The 23,631-nt window shown below is 33.3% G+C and overlaps 1 protein-coding gene across 1 annotated transcript; it reads left to right on the top strand.

Moving 5' to 3' along the window:
• Window positions 1–607: 607 nt before the first annotated feature.
• Window positions 608–22,001, top strand: LOC147645378 (kinesin-like protein KIF6; the record flags this gene model as incomplete). The annotated part of the gene is made up of 7 exons (XM_086874685.1): window positions 608–751; window positions 3,365–3,444; window positions 4,483–4,569; window positions 7,623–7,726; window positions 18,669–18,774; window positions 19,651–19,777; window positions 21,789–22,001. Coding segments are annotated over 7 exons (861 nt in total), but the record flags the coding sequence as incomplete, so codon positions are not given.
• Between the last annotated feature and the right edge of the window lie 1,630 nt (window positions 22,002–23,631).

Genomic DNA, 23,631 nt, shown 5'->3' with positions numbered 1-23,631 from the left:
GGAAACTGAGAATAGTAGGTGTTCAATTTCCTTTTTGGCCAAGGCATATATATTCTAAACTGAATCATTACTTTACAGCAGTACATTGTAATCATGCACCCTTTTACTTATGTCTTTCCAAGACATTTTCTCAGAAATAAATGTATTGGCCCATCTAAGAAGTCCATATTTTAAGAATGTGTAATTTTTAAAGCATGCTTTAGCAAATATTGAGGAAGTTTTTACTTTAAAACTAGGCAGATTTTATAGTTCTGGCAAAAAAGTATGAGGAAGATTTTCAGTAAGTTCCTGTGTCTTAGGAAAACCTGTGAGTTTGATTTTATTGCATTCAGTTTCCATGTTGCTGAGAGACTGTTAGGCTAGGGCATGATAAAATTTAATGTATCTGGTCTTTCAGGTTCAGCTCCTACAAAGACATATAAAGATGCAGAAATTTAACTTGGAATTCTTTCAATAAAGCCAGTGGGTTTGCAGCTAACAGTGGGGTGCCATAAATGTTGTTTTGTTGTGTCAAAAGTTTCTGAGCAGATTTGATTTGTTCTTTATATGTGTCAAACATTAATTGACATATAAATTTTAAAATCCTTTATTTTTGCTGCTATTTCAGGTAATAATTGCCCTTGCAGAGAAAAACCGGTCCCACATTCCTTACCGAAACTCTATGATGACCTCAGTCCTAAGAGACAGCCTGGGAGGAAACTGCATGACTACCATGATAGCAACACTTGCTATGGACAAAAGAAACATAGATGTACGTCCTTTCTGTCTATCTTGATCAAGAATCTTGTCACTTCTCTATAGGTCCTGGTCTTTTGATTTTTAGTATAGATGAAAATTCAAGTGTGTAAGCTCTTATTCTTATCCTTTTAAAAGAACATTTTAATTTTGTTTCTAGGAGATAATTTTATCATTGAAAATTGCTGAAAATTGATATTAAAAAAATGTTTTAGAAAATGTGCTTTTCTCTAAGTAATCTCAAGTCAAGTAGCAGTTGGGAAATGACTTGCACCTAGTAATGAACAACTCTTTTTTTCAGTTTGCTGATTTCCTGGTGAATAAATTTTTGAGTTATAAAAGTGCATTTCCACTGAAATCTTCAGAAGAACTTCTGTTACACTTCTTTGGAGTTGAGATTTTATAGATTATGGTAGACAAATGGAGAGTTTACTAGGAAAGAAAGGGAATTGGAGGAGAGTTTGGGATTTATGGAAATTTTTCAAATATTCTGTGTCCTGTCACCAATTTCCTACACTGGAATTATTTGTTGTGATGTTTTCTTTGTTTACAAATGGGTCTGTAGTTTTTACCAAAGGGTTGTAGTGAATGGGGCTACATATGGCTGGAGACTGGTCTGCAGTGATATTCCTCAAGGTTCAGTTGCACAGCCAGTTCTGTTCAATACATTCATCAGTGGTCTGGATGCAGGAGTTGAATGCCCCATTAGCAAGTTTGCTGATGATAAGAAACTGGGATATGCTGTTGACTCTCTTGAGGGACAGAAGGCCTTGCAGAGTGATCTAGATAGATTGGAGCATTAGGCTGTGATTAATGGGATGAAATTTAATAAGAGTTCTGCACTTAGAGTGGAGTAATGCCCAACACAAGCACAATTTGGGAGACCGGTGGATGGAAACTAGCCCTGCAGAAATGGATCCAGGGGTGCTGGTGAGATGAGCACTGAGCCCAAGCAGCGAAGAGGGCACCATATCCTGTGATGCATCAAATACAGCACAACTAGCAGGTTCAAAAGAAGTGATAATCCTGCTGTCTGCTGTTCTCACCCTGAGCACTGTGTGCAGTTCTGGGCCTCACAGGTTAAGAAGGATGTAAAGTCATTGAGTGCAGCCAGAGGAGACCAACAAAGCTGGCTAGAGTCTGGAAAAAATATTTCCTGTGAGGAGCAGCTTAGGAATTTGGGCTTGTCTAGTTTGGAGCAAAGAAGGCTGAGGGTGACCTCATTCCTCTCTGTATCTCCCTGAGGAGGGACGGTTGAAATGGAGGTGTTGAGCTCTTCTCCCTGGTATCCAGTGATAGAATGTGTGGGAATGGTTCCAAGATATGCCAGGGGAGGTTCAGGCTGGACATTAGGAAGCATTTCTTTGAGAGGATGGTCAAACAGGCTGGAGTGGTGGTTGATGCTCCAAGCCTGTCAGTATTTAAGAAGTATTTGGACAGTGCCCTTAACGACGTGCTTATACTTGGTCAGGCAGTTGGGCAAGCTGATCATTTTCGGTCCCTTCCAACTGAAATAGTCCAGTCTATTTTATTGTGAAATATGTAGCAATGTGAATACATAGAACACTGCTCAGTGCCATTTATAATCTGTTTATTTCCTGATTTTCCTAACATAAAAGCATTCTAATATGAATAAATAAGAAAAGAAAAACTTTTTAGTCTAAGACTATTTCCTGAAATACAGTGGAAATTATACTCAGACCATATTTCATCTAGTTATAGACTTTCTCTTTAGAGAAGTGGACTTTGCCATTAAATGAAAACATTGTTCAGACTTGCAAACGTAGTTATGTAAACATATTGTCTGGTTACAAATGCAGTTGGGTAAGTTTGTTAATTTTATTTTAAGCTCTGTGAGATCAGAAGCCTTTCATATATCAATTCATCAGGTGTGTGTATCTCACATTGTGTTCTAGATTTCTATTGTGGAAATATTTAGATCAAGCAATTATCCAGAATAAGCTGTGACAATTTTCATGTTCTTGCTTTAACATATACTATTTACATAACAGAACTTATTCCTCGGTCCTCCCAAAAATAAAACAACAACAACAAAAATTCCTTTCTTTTTTTTCCCAAAATCTGAAATGTCCAAATAATATAGGTGGATGATAAGCTAATATGTACAAGTAATATAAAAAGATGATAACTCAATTGCTATTCATCAGAAAATGTGAGAATTAGGATAGGTGCATGAGTCATTATCCATAGCTGTGTTAGGGTTGCATGGTCGTTTGTTGTTTCCACTGGGTGTAAATTTCACTCACAAACAATGCACGAAGCAGATGCATTTTGATGGCATAGAGTAAACAAATTGTAAGTTAACATATTGAACATTGAGAACTGAATTGATTACCGATTCATTAATTTAACATATGCTGCACATTAAACAGGGCAAAGAGATCTAGTGGAAATGTATGTATGTGTACTGTACATATAACTGTACTTACTATATATAGAACTTAATTAAAATCATATTTGCTGATCATCACTGCAAAGGAATAGCAGAGACATACATAGAGGCCAACTAATTCTATTTGCAACTCTCTTAATTGTAAAGCCTTCCTTTCCTTTGATTCTCTATGTATATATTGTGTCTTAAATATCTTTCTCATGAATCCTTATACAGGGTTCCAAACTGAAACCTCCAAGCACTTAAAGAGACAGAAGTTGTGTGGAAAAAGATGTAGGAACATAATATTTAAGCAGGTATTTTCTTATATTGGAGGACTGAAAACTGCAGAATTCCATTCTGAAAATCAGTTCTGTTACAGTAGTGAATTAATTTAGGAGCTGTTACAAATTCTCTTTTTACATGCAGGCTGCCACATCCCATAGGGGTTAATCATAGTTTCTCAAGCATCATTTGAATTTCTAAGGCTACTGCCTAATATTCTGTTTTATTATTTGACCTAACTGGAGATAATTGCTGGGGTGTTTTTTCATTAAATATTTAAGTCTTATAGCAGGGTCTGGCATTTAAATATCAGCTGATCAGGAATGTGAGAGCAATACTTACCATGATATTTGATTTCTTTCTGTGCACTAGATAGGAGTACAAAATGGCTGTCACAGTTTACCCAACCAGCTCAGTCTTGTATCTTTTTTTTACTGCTTTCCATTTCTGCTGATCCCCATCTTAGCCTATCTGAGAGATTTTTATCTGGTATCACAGTTCCTCTGTATGCCTCCCAGTTCCAAGTCTTCTAGCTTGTTTCTCAGTTGTACTGAATTTCCGCTATTCTTCCCTTCATCTCTTTTTCCAGCTTCTTTTACATAAAATTATATAGTCCCCTTTTCACCAAAAAAACAATCAACCAATCAAAAAAAAACAAAAAAAAAAACCAACCCAAGAAACCTCCAAACCACACCAAAAAACCCAAAACAACCCAACTTTTCTTAGTTTTCTCCTTTTCTCATCATTCAGAGGTTATTGCCTTCTGAGTAGCATGGCTTTGTTATCCTATAATTCCAGCTGGAGACTTACCTGAAACAGTTGGTCAGGGAATAAACTGTATCAGTAAAATATATCCTATGATTTAACAGTTTTATATGCCCCTGTCATTAGTATGCTAACTTGATTTCCCTTGAATATTGTTATTTTGGAGTATGAAATGATAGAATATTTCTGTAGCATACTCAAAAAACGGAAACATAGTTTAATGGTTTCATTAGAAGTCTGGCTACTTACCTGGTGCAAAGATAATTGGAATTCTCTCCTTGCTCTGTTTTTTATTTTTCTTCCAGGAATCTATATCAACCTGCAGATTTGCACAGCGAGTTGCTCTTATTAAGAACGAAGCAGTTCTTAATGAAGAAATTGACCCCAGATTGGTGAGAGCTGTCTGGGGATGGGGGAAGGAGATTGCTTGGTTTAAGTTTTATTAACCAATAGCAGTAAATGTTGGGTATTTTATACTGAAACATCCCATTAAATTGTTTTCAGATGCAAGCTCCAACTTTTTTTTCAGTAAAATAACTGCCACTTTAATTTTTTCTTTTGGACACAGTTGTAATTGTGTATCTTTATCAAATCTGTAAAGGCTTTCTCAGTCTTAAAGTATCTGAGGAGAAATGGTCACTTGCATTATCATCTTCATGTTGTTTTTTTTAGACTGCTAATTCCTAAGTCATAGTCACAGATTACTGGATGGTTTTAAATCTCTTTAAAAATCTACTAAGATTACTAGTCACTTGATGAAGGCATACAGTTGCACGGAAACAATTTGTGTATTTAAAAGCTAAGAAACCTACTGATACTGAGTACTTCCTTGAAATTGATTCAAGGAACATTTTAGATAGGAAGAAAGAATTCTGTGAAGTTACCATTATGAAAAAAGAGGAAGACAAGCAAAGGAGACAGAAATAGCTATATAGCTAATGATTTCATTCATTGCTACTTGATGGTTATTAGAATATTTCAGTTACTATGAATTGTGCTTTTATTTCTTCCTGTCTCTCAATGTTCAAAGGAAATAGAAGGTCCTTATCAGGTTTTCAGCTGGTTTTCTTTTTTATTACTTTTTATTTTTCTCTCCATGTAATTTTTAATAAAAATAGCATCACAGATTAAAAAAAAAAGGCCAAAAAATAAAACCAGTAGGCACTGAACAACTTATTTTGAACAACAATTGAGCAACCTGTCTGTCCTTTTTTTCTTTTCTACACAGACTTTCTAGTAGCAAATCATGCAAAACATTTCTTCCATGGCCACAGAAAGTTTTGATTGAGATAAAACACATGCAGGCTCCTGAACATTTAGTACATCTTGTGGAGCTATACTCCATGAGTTTGGTGTGTCTCGCTCTGCAGGATCATTTATCAAGTAAAGCAAAAGTGGACTCATGAGTTAGAAAACCATCCCCTCTTGTGGAAAAGGCAGGGGAACAGAAGTACCTTGAATTGATATGGCCCTGTGCTCATCATAAAATTTCTTGCCTTTGTTGCCTTAAGTATATTCCTAGGGTGCAACCTATTATTCAAAGTGCTGGATTTAAGATTTTTTTCATAAAAATCAAATTTTATTGTAATAAAAGTATACTAATTTTATGAAAAATCAAAATACAATTTACTGGCAGTATCTATCATCTGTGAGTTGAATGCATGTTTTATAAAGGGAGTTCACAATACCTCTTGGTGGATTTAAGTCAGATGGTTGTGTAAACTTTATTCTTCATAATGGAGAATTCCTGACTTTTTATCTTACTGAGAAGATGAATTTGTACCTGTTGTACTTTTAAGTGATACATCCATGAACTTCTCTCACTCATGGCTAAAAGACACAATTAAAACTGAAAATCAAGGTCTTGAATTAAACCTCCTCTCTATTTCCATGTAAGTTATTTTGCTTCAGTAGATTTTTGTTCCTCTTAATACTTGAAAATGAATCTTCTATCCATATCCTGAAACTGGTATTTCTTTCATTGTCAGATTGAAGTTCATTGTCCTAACAAATTTGAACGTTGAACAGCGGTGTTACAGTGATTCAGCTGTCTACCATTTTCCACTCTAGCCCCAAATTTAATTTTCTTGACTCAGTAGCTGGCACAAACTACATCAGAGTTTGGCACCAAGATGGGGGAATATAAAATTAGTGTAAAATGTTTGGCCTGCAATGTTTTCTAAGTGTTCTTGCAACTTTGCTAATTAATAGTCATCACTTTAATAGACTATTAAACAAAATATAATGTTAGACTTCTATATTTAATTGAAAAAAAATAGTTAATTATAGGTTTAGAGTTAAAAGAAATAATCATATTTATGTTTAAAATAATTTGATTTTTAAAGTGAAAATTTAGGAAGTTACAATTAAATTTAACCATTAAAAGAAATAGAAATGCTTGAAGGAATTTTAACATCCAGTGAAAATATGTGTAATCAATTTCAACAATCTCTTTACTGGAAAGTTCATGCAATCAAAAGTGATTAATTTTTCCTTGAAAACATTCTTCTCTTGGAAACTTATTTTGCACAAGGAATCAGTGTATGCGTATCCACCTAAAAATGTCACAGGACTACTGATCCATTTCAGCCATATAAAGGCAGAATTCATTAAATGATCAATCATAAAGTATCCAAGCATGCACTCATTCATGTCTTAGGTATTTGCATATTGTCCTGCTTTGTAGAACTTGGCCTTGAGAGTTTAATGATTAGGAAAATTAGGTTTTATGCATACATTTATTCCCAAAATATATATTACAACGATGACTTCCTAGAATTTAAAAATCTAGTTCAGTTTTCCATGTAATATTCTCACATTAATATTCATTAATAAAATTTAATTTCATTATATTGCTTTATGCTATATTGCTATATTGCTAGTTTGTTGCTAGCAACTGATGCATCCTAAAAGTATAGTGTGCTGTAATTCTAATAATAGTGAAATTTCACATGATGAAGAAGAAAGGTAAGATTAAAATTAAGATGTTGTTTTGAAACTTCTGTTTCTATAGGGAAAAGCAAAAAAAAAATTTTTTGTTGTGTAGTTGCCCTTTCTCTGACAAAAATGTCAGTTCTTAGAAGTGTTTTCATTATTAAGAGACAAAACTAATGAGTCAGAAAAGGTCTTTTTATTCCTATGTCAAATTATATGTCTCTTTTGCAAAAATTCTTTTGAACTCTTTCTGTACAGCCATGTCATCTAACACAAGAATTTCCTGAATTTGGAAGACTTTTCTTGTGTTTATAAATGGAAAAATATTTAAAAAAAAAAAAAAAAGCTGCTTGGTGTATTTAAGGCATTTTGACAGTTTTTAGGAAAGACATCTTGTTTAAAAAAAGAGAAAACTATAATATATTTACCTAAACTCAACCTTCTACTGCAAAAATTTTAAACTAGCTATTAATTTGTAGGTGATGCTTGGTTTATGCCTTGCTGTTTGTAGATGATTGTCCAGCTGAAAAAGGAGATCCGGAATCTGAAGGATGAGTTGGCATTGGTGACTGGCAAGCAAAGAATGTCAGAGCTTTCCCAAGAAGAACTACTTCAGTAATATCTTACATTGTTTTCATTTTCTTCTTCTTCTATTATTATTATTATTATTATTATTAGTATTAGTAGTAGTAGTAGTAGTAGTAGTAGTAGTAATAATAATAATAATAATAATAATAATAATAATAAATATGTTTATAAATATATTTATAATTATATTTATTATTATTATTGTTGTTGTTTATCTATTGGCATAAATACTTAAATTCATCTCAGAGTTTTAAACTTCCTTGAGTGAATAATAAAGTGGAGTTAGATCCCAGTTAGAATGGCAGATTTCCATGAATAGCTTTATGAGGTTGCTGGCTTTGTTTTTGCAGCCTCAGCATTGAGGAATTGAAGTAAATGCAAAGGATGGGAATGCCTGTCAAATGCCAGGCAAAAAGAAGTGTTGTATAATAGGGCAGAATGAAAAATAGTCGCTCTCAAAACTGGATATACAATCTGAGTAGAGTTCAAAAATTATTATTGTGCTAAGATGTATCTGTTGCACTGTTAGTTTGACATAAACCAAAAGAAATCTCATATTTCTGATACACAATTAATATCTTAAAAGCCAAATATTCTTTTTTTTTCAACTGAATATGCTGATGAATATTGTTCAACATGTTGTATTAATTCGTGTAAATATTGTAATACTTTGCATATTTTGGTAACGGAACAGTACAGCATATAGAAACTTTCTAAATATGATGTATCTACTCAGGTCTGAATAATAGACCTGAGTAATTGACTATAACTGAATTCAATTTCCAGGCTTGAAAAATTGATTCTGTAGTATGGACCTATTTAATTTCTGTACCTCAACTCTAAAAGGAAAGAAGTAACTGCTAATTTTGTTTGATTAGTATGTTAACAGTAACCAAATTGAAGCTGTGGGAATATTTAGTCTTTAATTTTTCAAGGTACAGGTCCAGAAGACAACAGTACTAGCAATTTCCCCTGATACATGGGAGAGTCTGGAGACATGAGGACAAGCTTGAACCTTGAATTTCTCATGTAGATTGCTGTTATAATCAATCATTTACATCAGCAGTTATCACTGTATTCTCCTAACCAGAAATGCCCCTGGAGTTCCTACTGAGTCTATGTATACTTATCATCTGCCCAAACACGAGGGTCAAATGCACAAATAATATTGCAGAGTAGCACTAGATGTGACTAAGCCTAGCCACAGAAAGAAAAGTACATTTCTTTTTCATTATATGCAGAATTAAATGCCCTTATTAGTTAGTTTCTTTTTACCCTGGCAGAAGGGTAAAGAGAAACCCTTCTTTATACTCTTCAGAAGACGACTGACTCTTAGTGATTTTATTCAGACATATTTAAATAATCTATATTTTGGTTTAAATAAGTGCTTTCATAACATTATTGTAAACATTTGTCACATGAATTTTCCACTGTGTTCTTGTTTAGACCTGTTACTGCTTACTTTGTATAGAGAAACTGGGGTTTAGGAAATAGTTTGGGTTTTCTAAGATCATAGTCACAAATCTTATTTCCTAAAATTTTTACCTTTTTCCCATGGAAATGGCAGTCTTATAAATAGAATGGGTGATAAATAGTAATGGATTAATGGTTGATTAATTTTTTCATTATGATTATGCAAAGGAAAATTAGGAATGTGCCATCTGCATACAATTGCACTATAGCATACATCTGGGAGACCTGGTTTCAGAAATGTGATCAAAAAGTGTATTAGATATATGTTTTTCCTTTTTATGTATGTAGCACAATATATAGTGCATTACACTGCCAGAAAAGGTTTCTTCTGAGATCATAACAAGGAATTTTGCAACCCATTACTCCAGAAGGAAGCAGGATGGAGACTTTAATGAGTTTCTACCTGTATTAAGTCACATAATGAGAAATAACTTTCAAGGACCTCAGCTGCATTAGGTCAATGCAAAATTTTAAGGTTTCTGAATTTATCATTTTTGTATATTTAGTCTCGTGTAGCACATGTGTTCATTGTTTCAGAAATAAGTTCTTTCTTGGAACAAATGCTGTGGAATTAAAATGTAAAACAGCACTTAAATACTGCTGACTGGGATATAATAATTTTCCTGAGGATCAGTACCATACAAGAAGAGCCTCAAACATAGTCATCAATGCCATATAATGATATTTTTCAGGGATCATTTTCTTAATGTAATTTAAAGTGAAAAAAAAAAATTTGATATACAGAGTTTTTTCAAAGAGAGAGGCAAAGAGAGTGCAAGAGAATACTTGTCACATACATGGGTGAGATTGGCAAAGTTAGTACTTTGCACTGCAGTTGAGTGGAATGTTGAAAGCTAAGTCAATCTTCTAGAGCAATTCAAGGGAGGGAAAATATCAAATGTCAGGGTTTATGAGTTTTGTCTGTGTTCATGCAAACAGAGGGCTGACAGATAAACAACTGATGTGGTTCAAACACTCAAATGAAAATATAATGAAATGATAGTATAAAAAGCCACTACTTCAATGAAAGTATCTTTTTGTGGTTTCGAACATTTATACTTTTTGAGCTTGCTTTCATATGGCAATAACATTTGTGACCATGCTGATTTACATATCTGAGTCTGAGGTCCATAAATGTTCTGAGCATTTATGACAATCAGATAACATCTAAGTGTTCTGCCTCCAGTTAGAGTCAATTAACACCATAACACAGCAAATCTTCATGGCCGTTCAGTTCATTGGGACTGGCCATCTGAGTTTGGAGCTACTCATTACCTGGAGAGTTTGTACACATTAAAGAATAAATATACAAGAGTCATCGTTGGACATGAAGTGATTTACACAGACACTGCTTGATGTGTGGTAGAGGAAGGAGAAGCTTTATTTTGTTGTTGTCGTGTTTATAGATTCTCGACAACGACCAGGGATTGGATAGTTAGGTTATTACTTTCTCAACTATACTGGTCGTAAGAAACGTCTATCAAAAGACATGTTTTAATGGAATATATAAACACCTATGTTTATAGTTACTTTCTTGGGAAAGTGTTTAGAAACTATGAAAACAATGTCAGAAGGCTTGATTTTCAGGGTGACATAGAAGTGAGTAGTCCAAACAGAAGTATGGACCTGGATTATGGCTGATAAAATCATGATTGACTATTACTGGAAAACATCTATGTTGGGATTCACATCTGGTTTTGGATCTATAATGAAACATAAATAATATTATTTATCAGGAGCCATACAGATCAGTTTGCTATGACAGGCAGAGGAAGAAAAGAAACATGGTATAGGTGATAATGCAACATAGGCTTTATTTCAGTTGGCTATCCAAGAATAATTCTTAAGGGACTAGTATTGTATGGGATTCTTTCATTATTATTGATGATTTTTTTAAATGTTAGGAAATGTTAATCAAGGTCATTGTGGATTTCAAATCCTATTTAGACATTTTTGCTTAGTTAGGATATCTTCTGTTTAAACTTTAATAAAACTGTATCTCATCATATGTGTATATATATGTATACATGTATCTACATAAATAATTCAAGTTAATGTAGTTCTTTTCCAAATTCTTAGACTTTGACTGAAGTCTAACTGTGGTTAATTTTATTTCAAATAATTGACTAGTAAGGAAAAGTGTTACAAAGGATAATCTTATAAAAAAATGGGCGTGTTTTAATTCTTAATTTTCTGATTCATCATACATATTCTAACAGAGGTCACTACAAAATTAGTCGCTGAAAGTATTCTGATCCTGGGTGGGTTTTTTTATTCTTTGATGCTGAGCACAGATGGTCAAAGGTACAAAACATGTCAATGAAAAACTCAATGCACTGAGTACACATTTTTGTCCCACAAAAAACTTTATCTCAGGCACTTTTCAGTAGAAGACAGATGCCAAAATTAAACCGAGTCCAGCGATACATGTATAGACCGAATATATTTTAGTCTAACACAATGCATATGGTATTACATAGGTTTTATTGCTTTCAACATGTGTTGCAGGAATTGTTAGTGACTGCCCAGGAAATAAGTGTTACTAATATGTTTTATAATAAAAATTATATTTTATATGTTTGTTGATTTACTAAGTCAAGAAATACTGAACATTTCTTGCAATTATGAGCTTCATTCCACTTACGTGCATTTGGAGCATTCCAGATGAAATTGGTAGGCTACCCAGTGCAGTAAGAATTGCTAAATATTTGCAGGTAGCATATAAATAAGCCAATTTTCATTCTTCATTTTTTTCCTCAGTTAAATTAAAGAAATGTCTTCAGGGATTTATTTTAACTTTTTTTTTTTTTTTTTTTCATTTAAAGGGAGGGAAAAAAATCTGTCAAATAGGCTTTCCTCATAATCACTAAAATGTCACATTACCATTCAATAATTTTAAAACAAAACGGAAAATGAATGCTCTTGACTTTTCTTGGGAATGGTAAATTATAATATGACACAGCTTACCAGTTTTGTGTGACTAAAGCTACAGCTGTCTGGAATTCAGAATTCTGTGTTAAATGGTGAACATTTGCATTACTGTGTCATATTTTTGATTTTATTATTTTGTTCTCATAAATGTTAAACATAAATGAATTCTTCTCATTTTGTTTATCTAAAAAGCAAAGCTTAAAATTCAGCTACTCTACATAAGTGGTTCAGAATGTAGTTCATAAAATGCTTCCAAAATCTGAATTACTTGCTTTGGATCTTACATTCTACTTCCTCAGCAGTAATGGGCTGATACAAATATTTCTTTGAACTTAAGAATTAGTTTCATATTTACGGGAAAAAAAAAATTAGAAAAGGAGTTCTTTGAACTATTTTTAAAAAGTAAAAAATAACATCATACATCCTAAATACAAGGAAATTGTACTCTTTTAGGCATCTGCATTATTCTTTAGAATAGAATTAAATTACCTTAAAATTATTTTTTTTGTGAATTGTATGCCAAAAGCAAAAGGGAAAGTCCTTTTAGTTTGAATCATTTGGAATTTATTTTTTTTTAATATAAATGAGCTCACTAGCAATTTAGTGTGTACCCAGAAAATCAGGATTTCAAATCAACATCCTATGTTCCAGAGCACCCACGCTTCCAAAGCTTTTGCCAATTGGAAATCTTTAAGAACAGGACATGAAGTACTGGCTTAGCACTTTAATTTATTAATAACTTTACCTTATTTCTTTCGGATTCATATGTTATTAGAGACACTTCTATTTTTACTTCAACAGTCATGTATTTTTCACCTTACTCAAGTCCTGGAGATCTCATTACTTCTGTAATTCATTTTTTCTGTTTCAACATCATTACATCTGTGTGCTATCTTAGTATTATCAATATTGTGTTGTTGTACAATATAGAGCTTTAACAGCAGCTCAGCTAAGCTGTTGCACAAATGGCTTCCTTTACAAAGCAGAGCAAATGTTCTTATTTGCTGATGTCAGTGTTCAATTTCATTTGCAAGGTGGAAGAAATAAAGACATATCATCTTGCCTTTTGTCAACACAGCTTTGCAGACCATAGATCTGTGTAGAAGTTACCAGACTGACTACCATTGGCTGTGTGGGCAGTATTCAAGAGAAAACAAGCTACCATAACTATAAAGTAGTCTTAAAATGTCTCACGTTAACTGCTTGCTTAGATGCCTGATTTAGAATGCTATTAAATCAATGTATTTTTGTAGAGGACATTTTTTCACCTACATGTTATGAAATGTGTAGCAACAGCACAGAAAGTTCAGATTCCTAGTGCATCTGCCTAAGCTACATGCTTAAAGATAATATTCTGTGATACTGCTTTTTGTTCCAGGGCCCCTGAAAAAAGGGGGGGAAAAAAATCTTATTTAAACATATGATCTTTTAAATTGAAACTATTCAAAGATAATAAACTGTAAAGTTCTTTTCAAAGGATAGCAAAGGACAGATTGTTTCACCATGGGGGTGGGAGTGAGTGTCTTGGTTTAAACAGACAGGTAGGTGTCTGCTAAGGAAGGCAGAAACGTCTCTTGGAATGGAAAAGTGTAATGCACACACACCCACCCCACTGAGTTATCATAATCTTGACATCAGGGGGCTCCTAGGCAAAAATGTGGGAATAGGAACAACAGTTTCATTACTAGCTCTTTGGCTTGATTATCTTCAATTTTAATTTTAGTTGAGGGATTTTTCTTTTTGCTATCAATTGATGCCTTTCAAAGATCATTTTTTTAAGTAATGATTGAGAAATAGAAAGTTAAAACAGGATTTTTTTTCTTCTGTAGTCCATCTCTCATATGACAGGGAGGTCCAGAACTGCTGTAGTACTAATCTTCATAAATACAGTCTTAAATACTTTCCTATGATTTATATTTATATTTTATATTATTTATAATTTATATTTTATATTATTTATAATAGCTTATAAATAATATTATTGTATATATTTATATATTATTTATAATAATTCTTTCCTAAGGAAATATACTTTCCTAAGGAAAGGAAAACATAATATACTGTAAGCAGCAGTGTTAATATATATTCAATATTATGGAAAGTGGTTTTGGCATGTTTTTAGTTGATGCTTTTTCTTCTTGATTCTGGTTGCTTTTCATTATATGCTTGAACCAAAGCATTTGGACTTTTTTTCCTTCCCTCTAGCTTATGAGTTATCTTGGCACTCTCAATCATATTGTAGAACCACTGTATATGATTTTAATAAATTGCTATCTTCCAATTGACTTTTGGCAGTTTGTGTAATGGAAGAATTAAGGTATAGACTAGAAGAAAAGCTCAGTCACATACTTAGAAATTTTTCAAACATGGTATATATTCTGTTTCCAGCATCGTCTTTACTTTAGGAAGTTCATTATCAAAATGCCCTTTTTTGGGCAGCTTTATTTCCTAATTTCTGTTTTGAGGGGACATGACAATACTGACCATTATCTTTGGCATAGTAGCATAAGTAAATAATGGGATTAATTGCTCAGGTCTTTTTGAAAGAAATTCTAGTTCACAGCTTTTACAGAAAATAGGGCGTACTGACTGAGTTGGTGTATGGTCTCAGGGCTGACCCACAAAAGATGACTCAAAATACTTTATTTCCTATGTCTTTTTGTTATTCTACTGAGTTGAAAAATGGTCCTTTAGAAAAAGAAGATTTTTATTTTACCACATTATTTCATATTACCTTTGTTCTGCCACATACCCATGGATCTGAGTAGGCCAGTAAAGCAAGATTTGATAGAAAGTTCTCTAGGCTTCTAGTTCTCTATGAGCAGCTAGACCCTACTTTATTCAGTGTTGGGGAGTTTAATCTGTTTTTCTGGATCAATTCTTGCTGACATATTTTCTTGCAAAAGGAGTTTGTTTGAGAAAAACAGTTTAGTGTGCATTCTCCTTGTAGAAAACTAAGGATCAAACATAGGTGACTAAATCAGAAGATGCTATTCTTGCTAAGGAGAATGGTATTATCCATCTCTTGAAGGTAACAGAATGAAAAACAAAAGCTATTTTGGCTTTCCTTTATTTCCAAAAAGGTTTTTCTCACTCTCTGTTGGAGGATGAGTACAGCCTCTGCATGGTTTTGACCAGAAAGAATGTGTTGGACTTGTAACTGTAGCTGCCCTATATGAATTCCATAAATCTTTTACAGCCCTATTTTATATAATTCTTTGCTTTAGTTTTCACCTATTACATATATTTAAGTTTATGGAGTATTTAGAAGTAAATAATAAACTGATTTAGTTAAGAATATGAGAAGAAAAGGATATTAATCTTGTAAATTCTATTGTCATTTGTTTCTGTGCCACCTAGCAAACAGATATACCTTGTCTAATATATGTTAGAAAAAAGTAAATGTACAGTCTGTATTCCTTTTTTATGCTTATTCTCATCTGTATTTTTTTCCCTTGCCCTGTGATTTTTTATTGTATCCTTGATTAATCTTGTGAATGTTTCTGAAAATGAAGAAGCATTGTCTTTTTAAATTTGAGTTCTGGGGGTTTTTTGTGCTCATGGAAACCTGAAAGCGTGAGGGAGGCAGTGATTTCTTTTCTAGTATTCATGGAGATTTGCATGGCTGGTTTTCTTTAATTTATTTATTTTCATTTTTGTTTTATTCATAGCATTTAGACTTGGATGATCTGTTCCTTTTCTTGTTCTCATTCTTAACAATGTAATATTGAAAATTTATCTAAAAGTATACTGACAATCTAGGGTTTCCTACAGCTGGGAAAGAGGCTGAATTGATTTATAACTTCAGATTTACACTGTGCTATTTCAGACTTGACTCAATCTTTTGGTGCTCAGATCTCTTTTGGTTTCTATGTACTACTTGGAAATCAAAAAATTAATTGGACTGTTGAGTTTTATCAAGAATTCAAAAAAGGTAATGTTAGAGGAAATAGCGGTTTATAACTACGGCTTGTCTAATTTGTTTCACTTAACAAATGAACCTTGATGCTTGACTGGAATAATAATTTCAAAAAGTAGAGCATAATGTTTCAGGAATTTTATATTCTTTCTTTCTCTTGAAATATCTTCACATTATGGCAATTGTAATTATGCAAGTTAGTGCAATTTTTTTGATTGATTCCCACAGCCTAAATCTGTTGTAATCTGAGTATGGGTCAATCTCTGATAACCAGATAATCTTTGAAAGATTAAAACATCTCCTTCATAATTCAATATAAAGCCCTCTTTTTATAGATGACTTTATATAGTCAATCTAGACAATCTAATTATCAAAAGACATTTTTCACTTGTTTCCTCATAATTACTGAAACCAGTAAGGTGCTTAAGATAGTGGTGAATACTGACTTACTTTGTCTGTGCAATCACAATCATATTCTCATTAACAGTATAAATGCCTGTCTTTTCCCAGTGCTTACACAAATGCTGGCCTCCATGGATAAAGGATTAAATCTCCTGCTATTTGTGCTTAGTGTGTCTGCAAAGAGTATGAGTAACTTTGTACTAATAGGTTCTGTTCTGTTGTACTCTTAATGCTGTAAAAAATTACATAGCAATAAATGAGATTTTGGTTTCTTTTACTGTGTAAATTTTGTTGTCTCTTCAGCTGAGAAGCAAGTCAATGCCAATAATACTTCTATAGCTAATATTACTCTTTAAATATCTTCTCCTTCAAGCTCTCCACATGTACAGCTCATGTACATTGACTTCAGGGAGTGTCGTATAAATTCAGAAGCTGTGAATTTTAGATATTTAATGAGTGGAATAGACAACATATATATTTCTTGTTAATTAAGTGAAATGATGAAAATGGGAAAGCAAAGTTTGTCTGAAACTAACCCTCTTATTTTCTTTTTCTTCTGTTTTGAGTATAGCCACTTTACTATGTCTAGAGGAGATAAATACCAAAACATTTTGTTATGTTTTCCAGTTTTCACTCCAGTCTTGCAGCTACTGATTTTCAGATATTTACCTCCTGAAAATAATGTTGGGTTTTTTTTCCTGATTGTTGTGCATCTCAATGTTTTGCTCTCCAGCAGAGATTTCCTATTACTGTAATGTGAAGAATTTCAGTGAGAGAAGTCTTCAGAAGCAGGGAAATACCAGAAAACATACTCTAGGGTCAGCTTTGAATGCTGTGATATTATAATGCCCAAAATTTTTCTATGTGGTTACAACAAAATGATTTTGATAATAAAATGGCCACAAAATTCCCTGTCCTGTAACTGAAGAGCATAAATTGCTCTGCTGCAATTTGCAATTCGCAAGACTGCGAATTGACATTCAGAAGGCTTGCATATTAAATAGGGAACTGAACAAAACTAGTCCAAAAGAAACACTAGGTGCAGAGATGAACTCTTGCCCTACTTGGGTAGTTGGGCACTTGATGCAGCTACCTTAGATTCCCTACCTCAGGCTCAGAACTGAAGTTCATCTTCTGAGAATGATACCCTAAATAAACATTTGAAATTATAAAATTACGCTTTACAGGGTATATGCCTGTCATTGTTGCCCACAATTTCCTATTAAATAATTGAAACAGTGTTTGTCAGGAACCAGGAAGCCATAAATCTGAAACCAGCTGATGGAGTTTGAATTTGTACTTGCAATTTCCTAGAAACATACCTTAGTAAGTGGGTTAAAAGTCTAGTTTGGTCTTAGAAATCCCCTTCCATTTGTCTTGAGAATGAACTGCAATGTATCCTGAGATACAAGACCTGGAAAGATGGTGACAGCATGTAATAGGAAGCCTGGCTCTGTCTGTATGGATGCAACATCCAGCAAGGAACATGATCTATTATGCCTGATAGGTTTCCGGTTTGATAATTTTAATTTGGTTTTGAAAAATAAAGAGGATGCTTCTCTGTGCCAGATTGTCTTAGGAAGACCAAATTATTGAAATAATTGTTTCTCCCTAAGGATGATTTGGTCAGTTGTTTGTAAAGAACATGTTGCAAGGTAATAAAATGCTAATTGCATTTCATTCCTTGGAGGAAGAACAGTAGATCTTTGAGAAATGTATAAATATCTGCATTAAAAGATGGCTTACTTTTCTTGGTGATTGGAGCAGGTAATTTATGCATGAAAGCTATGCTATCTGCTGACTATTGTAATAGAAAAAGAAGTAGACTTTTCTTTTGCACAAATCATTGTATATGGAAACAAATCCAATGCCCAAACCCTCTTAAAGTCTAGTCTTCTGAGAGAGCAGGTTTTAATTCTTTTCAACTATGAGATAGCAGAAGAGCAAAAGGTTACAAAATAAATGAGGAAAAGAAAATATTACTTCTTAGATGTTTTTAGTTCTAGAACTATTCCTTAGCATGTGTCAGTAAGCTCAGATATGCAGTTGTAGAATCTTTAGTATCAAATCCAGGTTTCATTAATCAGAACAAAAATACATTTCAAATGCATGGACCTTGAAGAAAAATAGCCTGTTAATATCAGGCAGCTTGGTATATTTTGCATTGTATTTGACGTGCCACTTTGCAGAGTTGTGTGCATGTTTCTGAATTTTTTTCCTTCTCTTAAAAAATGTTATTTCCAGGTTGGATGAGTTAATTCAAACATTTCTCAAAGACAGAGATCCTGATAGCTCTCTGGATGTTGGTGCTGACATGCGCAAGATCAAGTATTGCTTCGTTCATATGAAGGTATCTTTTTTAAAAGGAGTTTAAAGTGCAGCTGGCACTCTGAATATAACTTGGAGATATTCATGGTTGAAAAGCATTAAAAGAAATGCAATGCAGTGAAGAGGTACTGGAAAAGGGTCAAACAATTGAACTTTGAAGTGTGTGGATGACTCCTTGAATCTTACAGAAAATTTAAATTTAGCTGGGAAAATTCAGCGGCATTTTGTAGAAACATCAGCAAAGATCCCAGCATGCAGTAAATTCTAAGAGAGAGCACTGGAAGTTTCTGGAATCAAGACAAGTTCTTTTTATATGGATAGATGTTCCTATCTGTATTTCCAGCATTACTGAGGCTTTATTTTGGACAAACTATGTTGAAAGAGGTAAAAATGTAGATTAAAAACACTATATCCCTTTATCTGTTACACTAATTTTCCTGAAGTTGTTGCAAGACCTTCTGAATCATTGAGAAAACAAGATACAATTGATAATCATGAAATTATAGAAATTATAGAAGATAAGTATTATCTGTATTTTGGGATATAGTTTTTCCAATATAATAGTTTACACATTCCTGATCTTAATTTATTGTTCTTAAATAATAAGTTTTTAATTATATTTTTAGTACTGGAAGTTCTCTCATACTAAAGAACACTGGAGTTTATGTGTAGAAAAAGTGAAATAAACTGCACCCTTGCTAATGAAGATTTAAAAATACAATTTGTTTCACACTTGATACAGTGGATATAATTTGACAGTCAACTGTGGCATGATATTTTTCTGTCAAGAGTATAGAAAGGTTTTACCTTTCTTATTATAGCTAGACTCTTTCAGAATAGAGTACAGAGCTGGAGGGAAAGTTAATGGGGTGTGCTTTTTTTTTGTTTCTTCTAATAGCAAATTATAAACCATCCAGTGACTTCAGGTAAAAAACTTTTCTCACAAGACATCTCTGAAGAAAAAAAACAAAATGAAGAACTGGGAAAACTGAAAGAGCTTCTGCAACAAAGAGACAATGAAATCAGTATCCTTTATGAGGAAAGAAGTATTATTTGGGTTTGAGATGACTTAGAAACGTTTTTCTTTGTGTGAAAGGGGCTGTACTGTGTTAAAGGAAATACTCAATTCCCAGCTTCTATGTGAGACGACTTCTGCTTTGCACCTGCTTCTCTACCAAAATCAAAATCCTGGGTCCAAGCACCACTTAACTTTAGAATGGTCCAGCCTATAACCAAATATTGTGGATCAGGCCACACCTAAAACACTGTGTTCAAGCAAATTAAACTCTTTTTTAGATGGGGAAGCTCTCATGCTATCTAAAGACCAATATATTACCTTACAAAGAATAGAATGTCTGTATGTGTTATTTCTAGCCAAATGAAATGTTGCTTTGAGGACTTCTGGGCAATTTGCCCTTAGAGCAAATGTAAAACTTGTAATTTTTACATTTAAATTTAAAGCTTTTTGCACATAAAAGTGATAAACTGCTTAGACATAGTTTGTCTGCTTCACTGCCTCACAGGAAACATGAGTCGCTGCACTGCAGCACAATGGGTGGGAGGTATTTTAGCAGGTTGCAGACCTGTGGGCAACTCTAGCCACTGCGACCCCTGAGTAGCTTTGTGGCTACTCAGTGGGGAAAGTTTGTAATACAGCAGAGAAATTAAAATATGGAGTTGTTGAATGTAAAGGTACCAAAGCTATCTTCACAGTTATTAGTAAAGAGCAAACTCAGTTGCATTCTTTGTGCTCAACAATTCCAGCTCAATTTTTAATGTCAAATGAGAATGGTATTTTTCACTGGGCTGTAGCATATTATCTGTCTGAACTGAGGTGTCAGGAAAGCTTCCCTGTTTCTGCTCTGTCACAGATGATAAGATTTTGTTTTTCCAAGGTGTAGTTTCAAATAAATTTAGCTAAAACACTGACTCATTCCTTTAAAAAAAATCTTCAATTTCTTTAATATAAATTTTAATATCTGAATTCCGAGAAACATTTTGTCCTGAAATAAATTATTTCACTAGTATAAGAAAAAATGCAAAATAAAATGCACTTGTGCTTGACAGATTTATACAGCTTTGCTCACAGAAGTAAAAGGAGGAAACTTGTGTAAATCCATGTAAGAATTAAATAGAAAGAATATAGGAAGACTTTGAAGACAAGAATGATACAGGGAGTCTGAAGTGGCTAAGTGACAGTGTACATCATCACTAGAACATTAATAACATGTCTAATGTAATGAAGTGATGGGAGGTATGGCAGCTGTTGAATAAACTATGAGTTTCTTGCCTACAAGTAGGAAGCTATCATAAAAACTGAATTGGAAAGTGTTTTAATATTATTATTACCTAGTCCAGTTAATAATATTCCCTAAAGACGACTTAGATTTTCTGCTCTTCATTAAGAAGATTAATTAGGATTAAAAAGAATAGCCTATTAAAAAAAACATTTTCACAGGGACGTCAGTGTTTGTAATTAAATGCATGCAGGATTTCCATTATATGTCCTCTATAAGCTCTTAGGCAAAATGTATTTCTGTCTAATTTACTTCCAGTAAATTCACAGTGTTATTGCAAGAAATTTCCTAAAGACTTCTGAATTTTAGTTTACCATTTGTGAAAAGCTTACAAATGGGATACACTTGCAAGGCTACCTGTAAATTAAGAGGTTTTTTTCTTTTGTGGGCAAGCCTTTTTATTACAGAATTTGAAAAAATAAAAAAGGAACTATCACAATGGCACTAGACCCTGTTTATTTGTAAATGCTTTTATCTGGAGTGAATAGAATGGGATCTGCAATTGTGGTCAATGTTTGACTTCGTTATTGTTTTAGTAAGAATTAATCTGCTGTTTGGAAAAACTGAGGTGGATAAAAATAATTGCAAAGAATATGTCAATCTTTAATTTCATATTCACACATATGCTTCCATAATGTGAATTGTTTCACTTTGAAGAAAAAAAAAAGGCTTATGGACAGACAATGATGATTTTTGCTTTTAAAAAAATAAATAATTATTTCCTTAATATGTCTTGTAGATATTCTAGTAACTATGCTTAAAAAAGAAAAAAAGAAGGCACAAGGTGCTCTTTCCCAGCTTAATACCACCTATGCTGATTCTACTGTCTTGAAGCAGTGTCCTTCTATGAACTTGGAAGAAAGTCGAAGTCCATCCAGATATTTTAGCCTGGAAGAGGCAAAAGTTTTCAGCTCTTCCATTCCCAGATTACCTTTTCTTTCCAGAGCAACAGGTTAGTGTAATTAGTTAAGTGAACAGTTATTGGATTATTCCAGTTATTTACAGTATATCCTTCAAATATGAACCAAAACAAGGAAGCTTTATTTTCAGAACCAGTCATCTTGTGCTGGTACTATATCTACAAATGCAGGGTTTTAAATTTAAAGTCCTCTAAGGTGCTAATCCGCTTTTAAAAACTTATGTAAATACTCTGTTGAACAACCTATGGAACCATAGTATAATTTCAGTTGCAGGCCCCTGATTCTTTCAGTAACCTCACAGTAAAAAAATGGGGGTTTGAGCATAATTCATTAAGGAATGTAAGGAAATAATATTTTCCCCTGGAAGATCCATTTCAATTTATCTATATAAGTGGTACTACAGGATTTAATATTTTTAATGTAAATCATTGCAGAAGCAACTGAAACAATTGAGACAATATTGACCAGTTAGCATGGATTGCATAAATATGGCGGTTTTTATAGTGGTTATTTCAAAAGAGTTAAGTGTTGAGCATTACAATTTTCTTTCCTTACAACATTTGAGCTGGTTATTTATGAAAATAGGTAACAAAATACTTGCAAAATATTAATTCCAAAATCTACATTAAAAACCTCCAATAACTGTAGATAGATCTTTCTGGTTTCACGTTTTCTTCATTTTCTAGTTTAATTGTTCAAATAAAAAGATTTTTTGGTTTCAGCAGGTTCTAGAAGTGCTTATGTTTTTGTTAGTAAAGAACATGCCTCATCCTAGATTATAACATATTATTATTATATAGATTATATAATATTTAATTATAATAATTTATAATATAAATTCATTATTTATATTTCTGTATTTTTTAATGCGTTTTGGGGGGCAGCTGAAATAAAAGTTTTCAACATGAAACTCAGACATGGCAGCTGGCAAGTAGTTAGAAACTTAGATTTTGCTAGAGTACTGGTGGGAATGGAGCTCTTAAACTACTTGAGGTTGCCAATTATCATCTGAAATTGAATTGTAATTGAATTAGTCAGTTGTCACAGTTGTTATTTTGTTTCAGTTGCTCAACTACTGAGGAATTCCCCCTTCTACTTTTCCTATTTACCATGCTTCTTCTCATTTTGTAGAAAGAATTTATTTGATTTGGTGTCACAATAGTATAAATTAAATTTAATCATGTCCTTATAACACAAAGCTTTTCACTGCCTCAGAAATACGCTAGCAGATAATAGCTATATTTTAACAACAAATAGCTAGTATAATTACATCTTTCATGTGCCACTTATTCTTCAGTCTTTAAAAATACCCTAATAAGCATTAGCAAATTCTTAGTATTGATCAATGCATTACCATTTTGCAAACATTTGTGTGGGTATGTTCATATGAGTTTTCTTTGAGTGTAAAGTAGGAACCAGCACATCAGCCCAAGTTGACTGGATTGTAGAACCTTATCACCTGCACTCTGTGCTGGCAAGGCCAGGTTGGAGGGGGCCCTGAACAGCCTGCTCTAGTGGAAGATGTTCCTGCTCTTGGCTGGGGGATTAGAACACGACCATCTTAAAGGTCCCCTCCAACCCAAACTATTTTGTAGCCTTTTACTAAGTTTTGGTGAGGCATCATTCTCACTTGATTACAGAGCCTCATTTTTCATCTATTGA

The sequence above is a fragment of the Cyanistes caeruleus genome, unplaced genomic scaffold (genome assembly GCF_971803275.1).
Source record: "Cyanistes caeruleus unplaced genomic scaffold, bCyaCae1.hap1.1 HAP1_SCAFFOLD_443, whole genome shotgun sequence".
In the NCBI taxonomy this organism is placed as follows: domain Eukaryota; kingdom Metazoa; phylum Chordata; class Aves; order Passeriformes; family Paridae; genus Cyanistes; species Cyanistes caeruleus.
The sequence above is the reverse complement of the archived record's forward strand: the minus strand, read 5'-3'. Positions and strand labels throughout refer to the sequence as shown.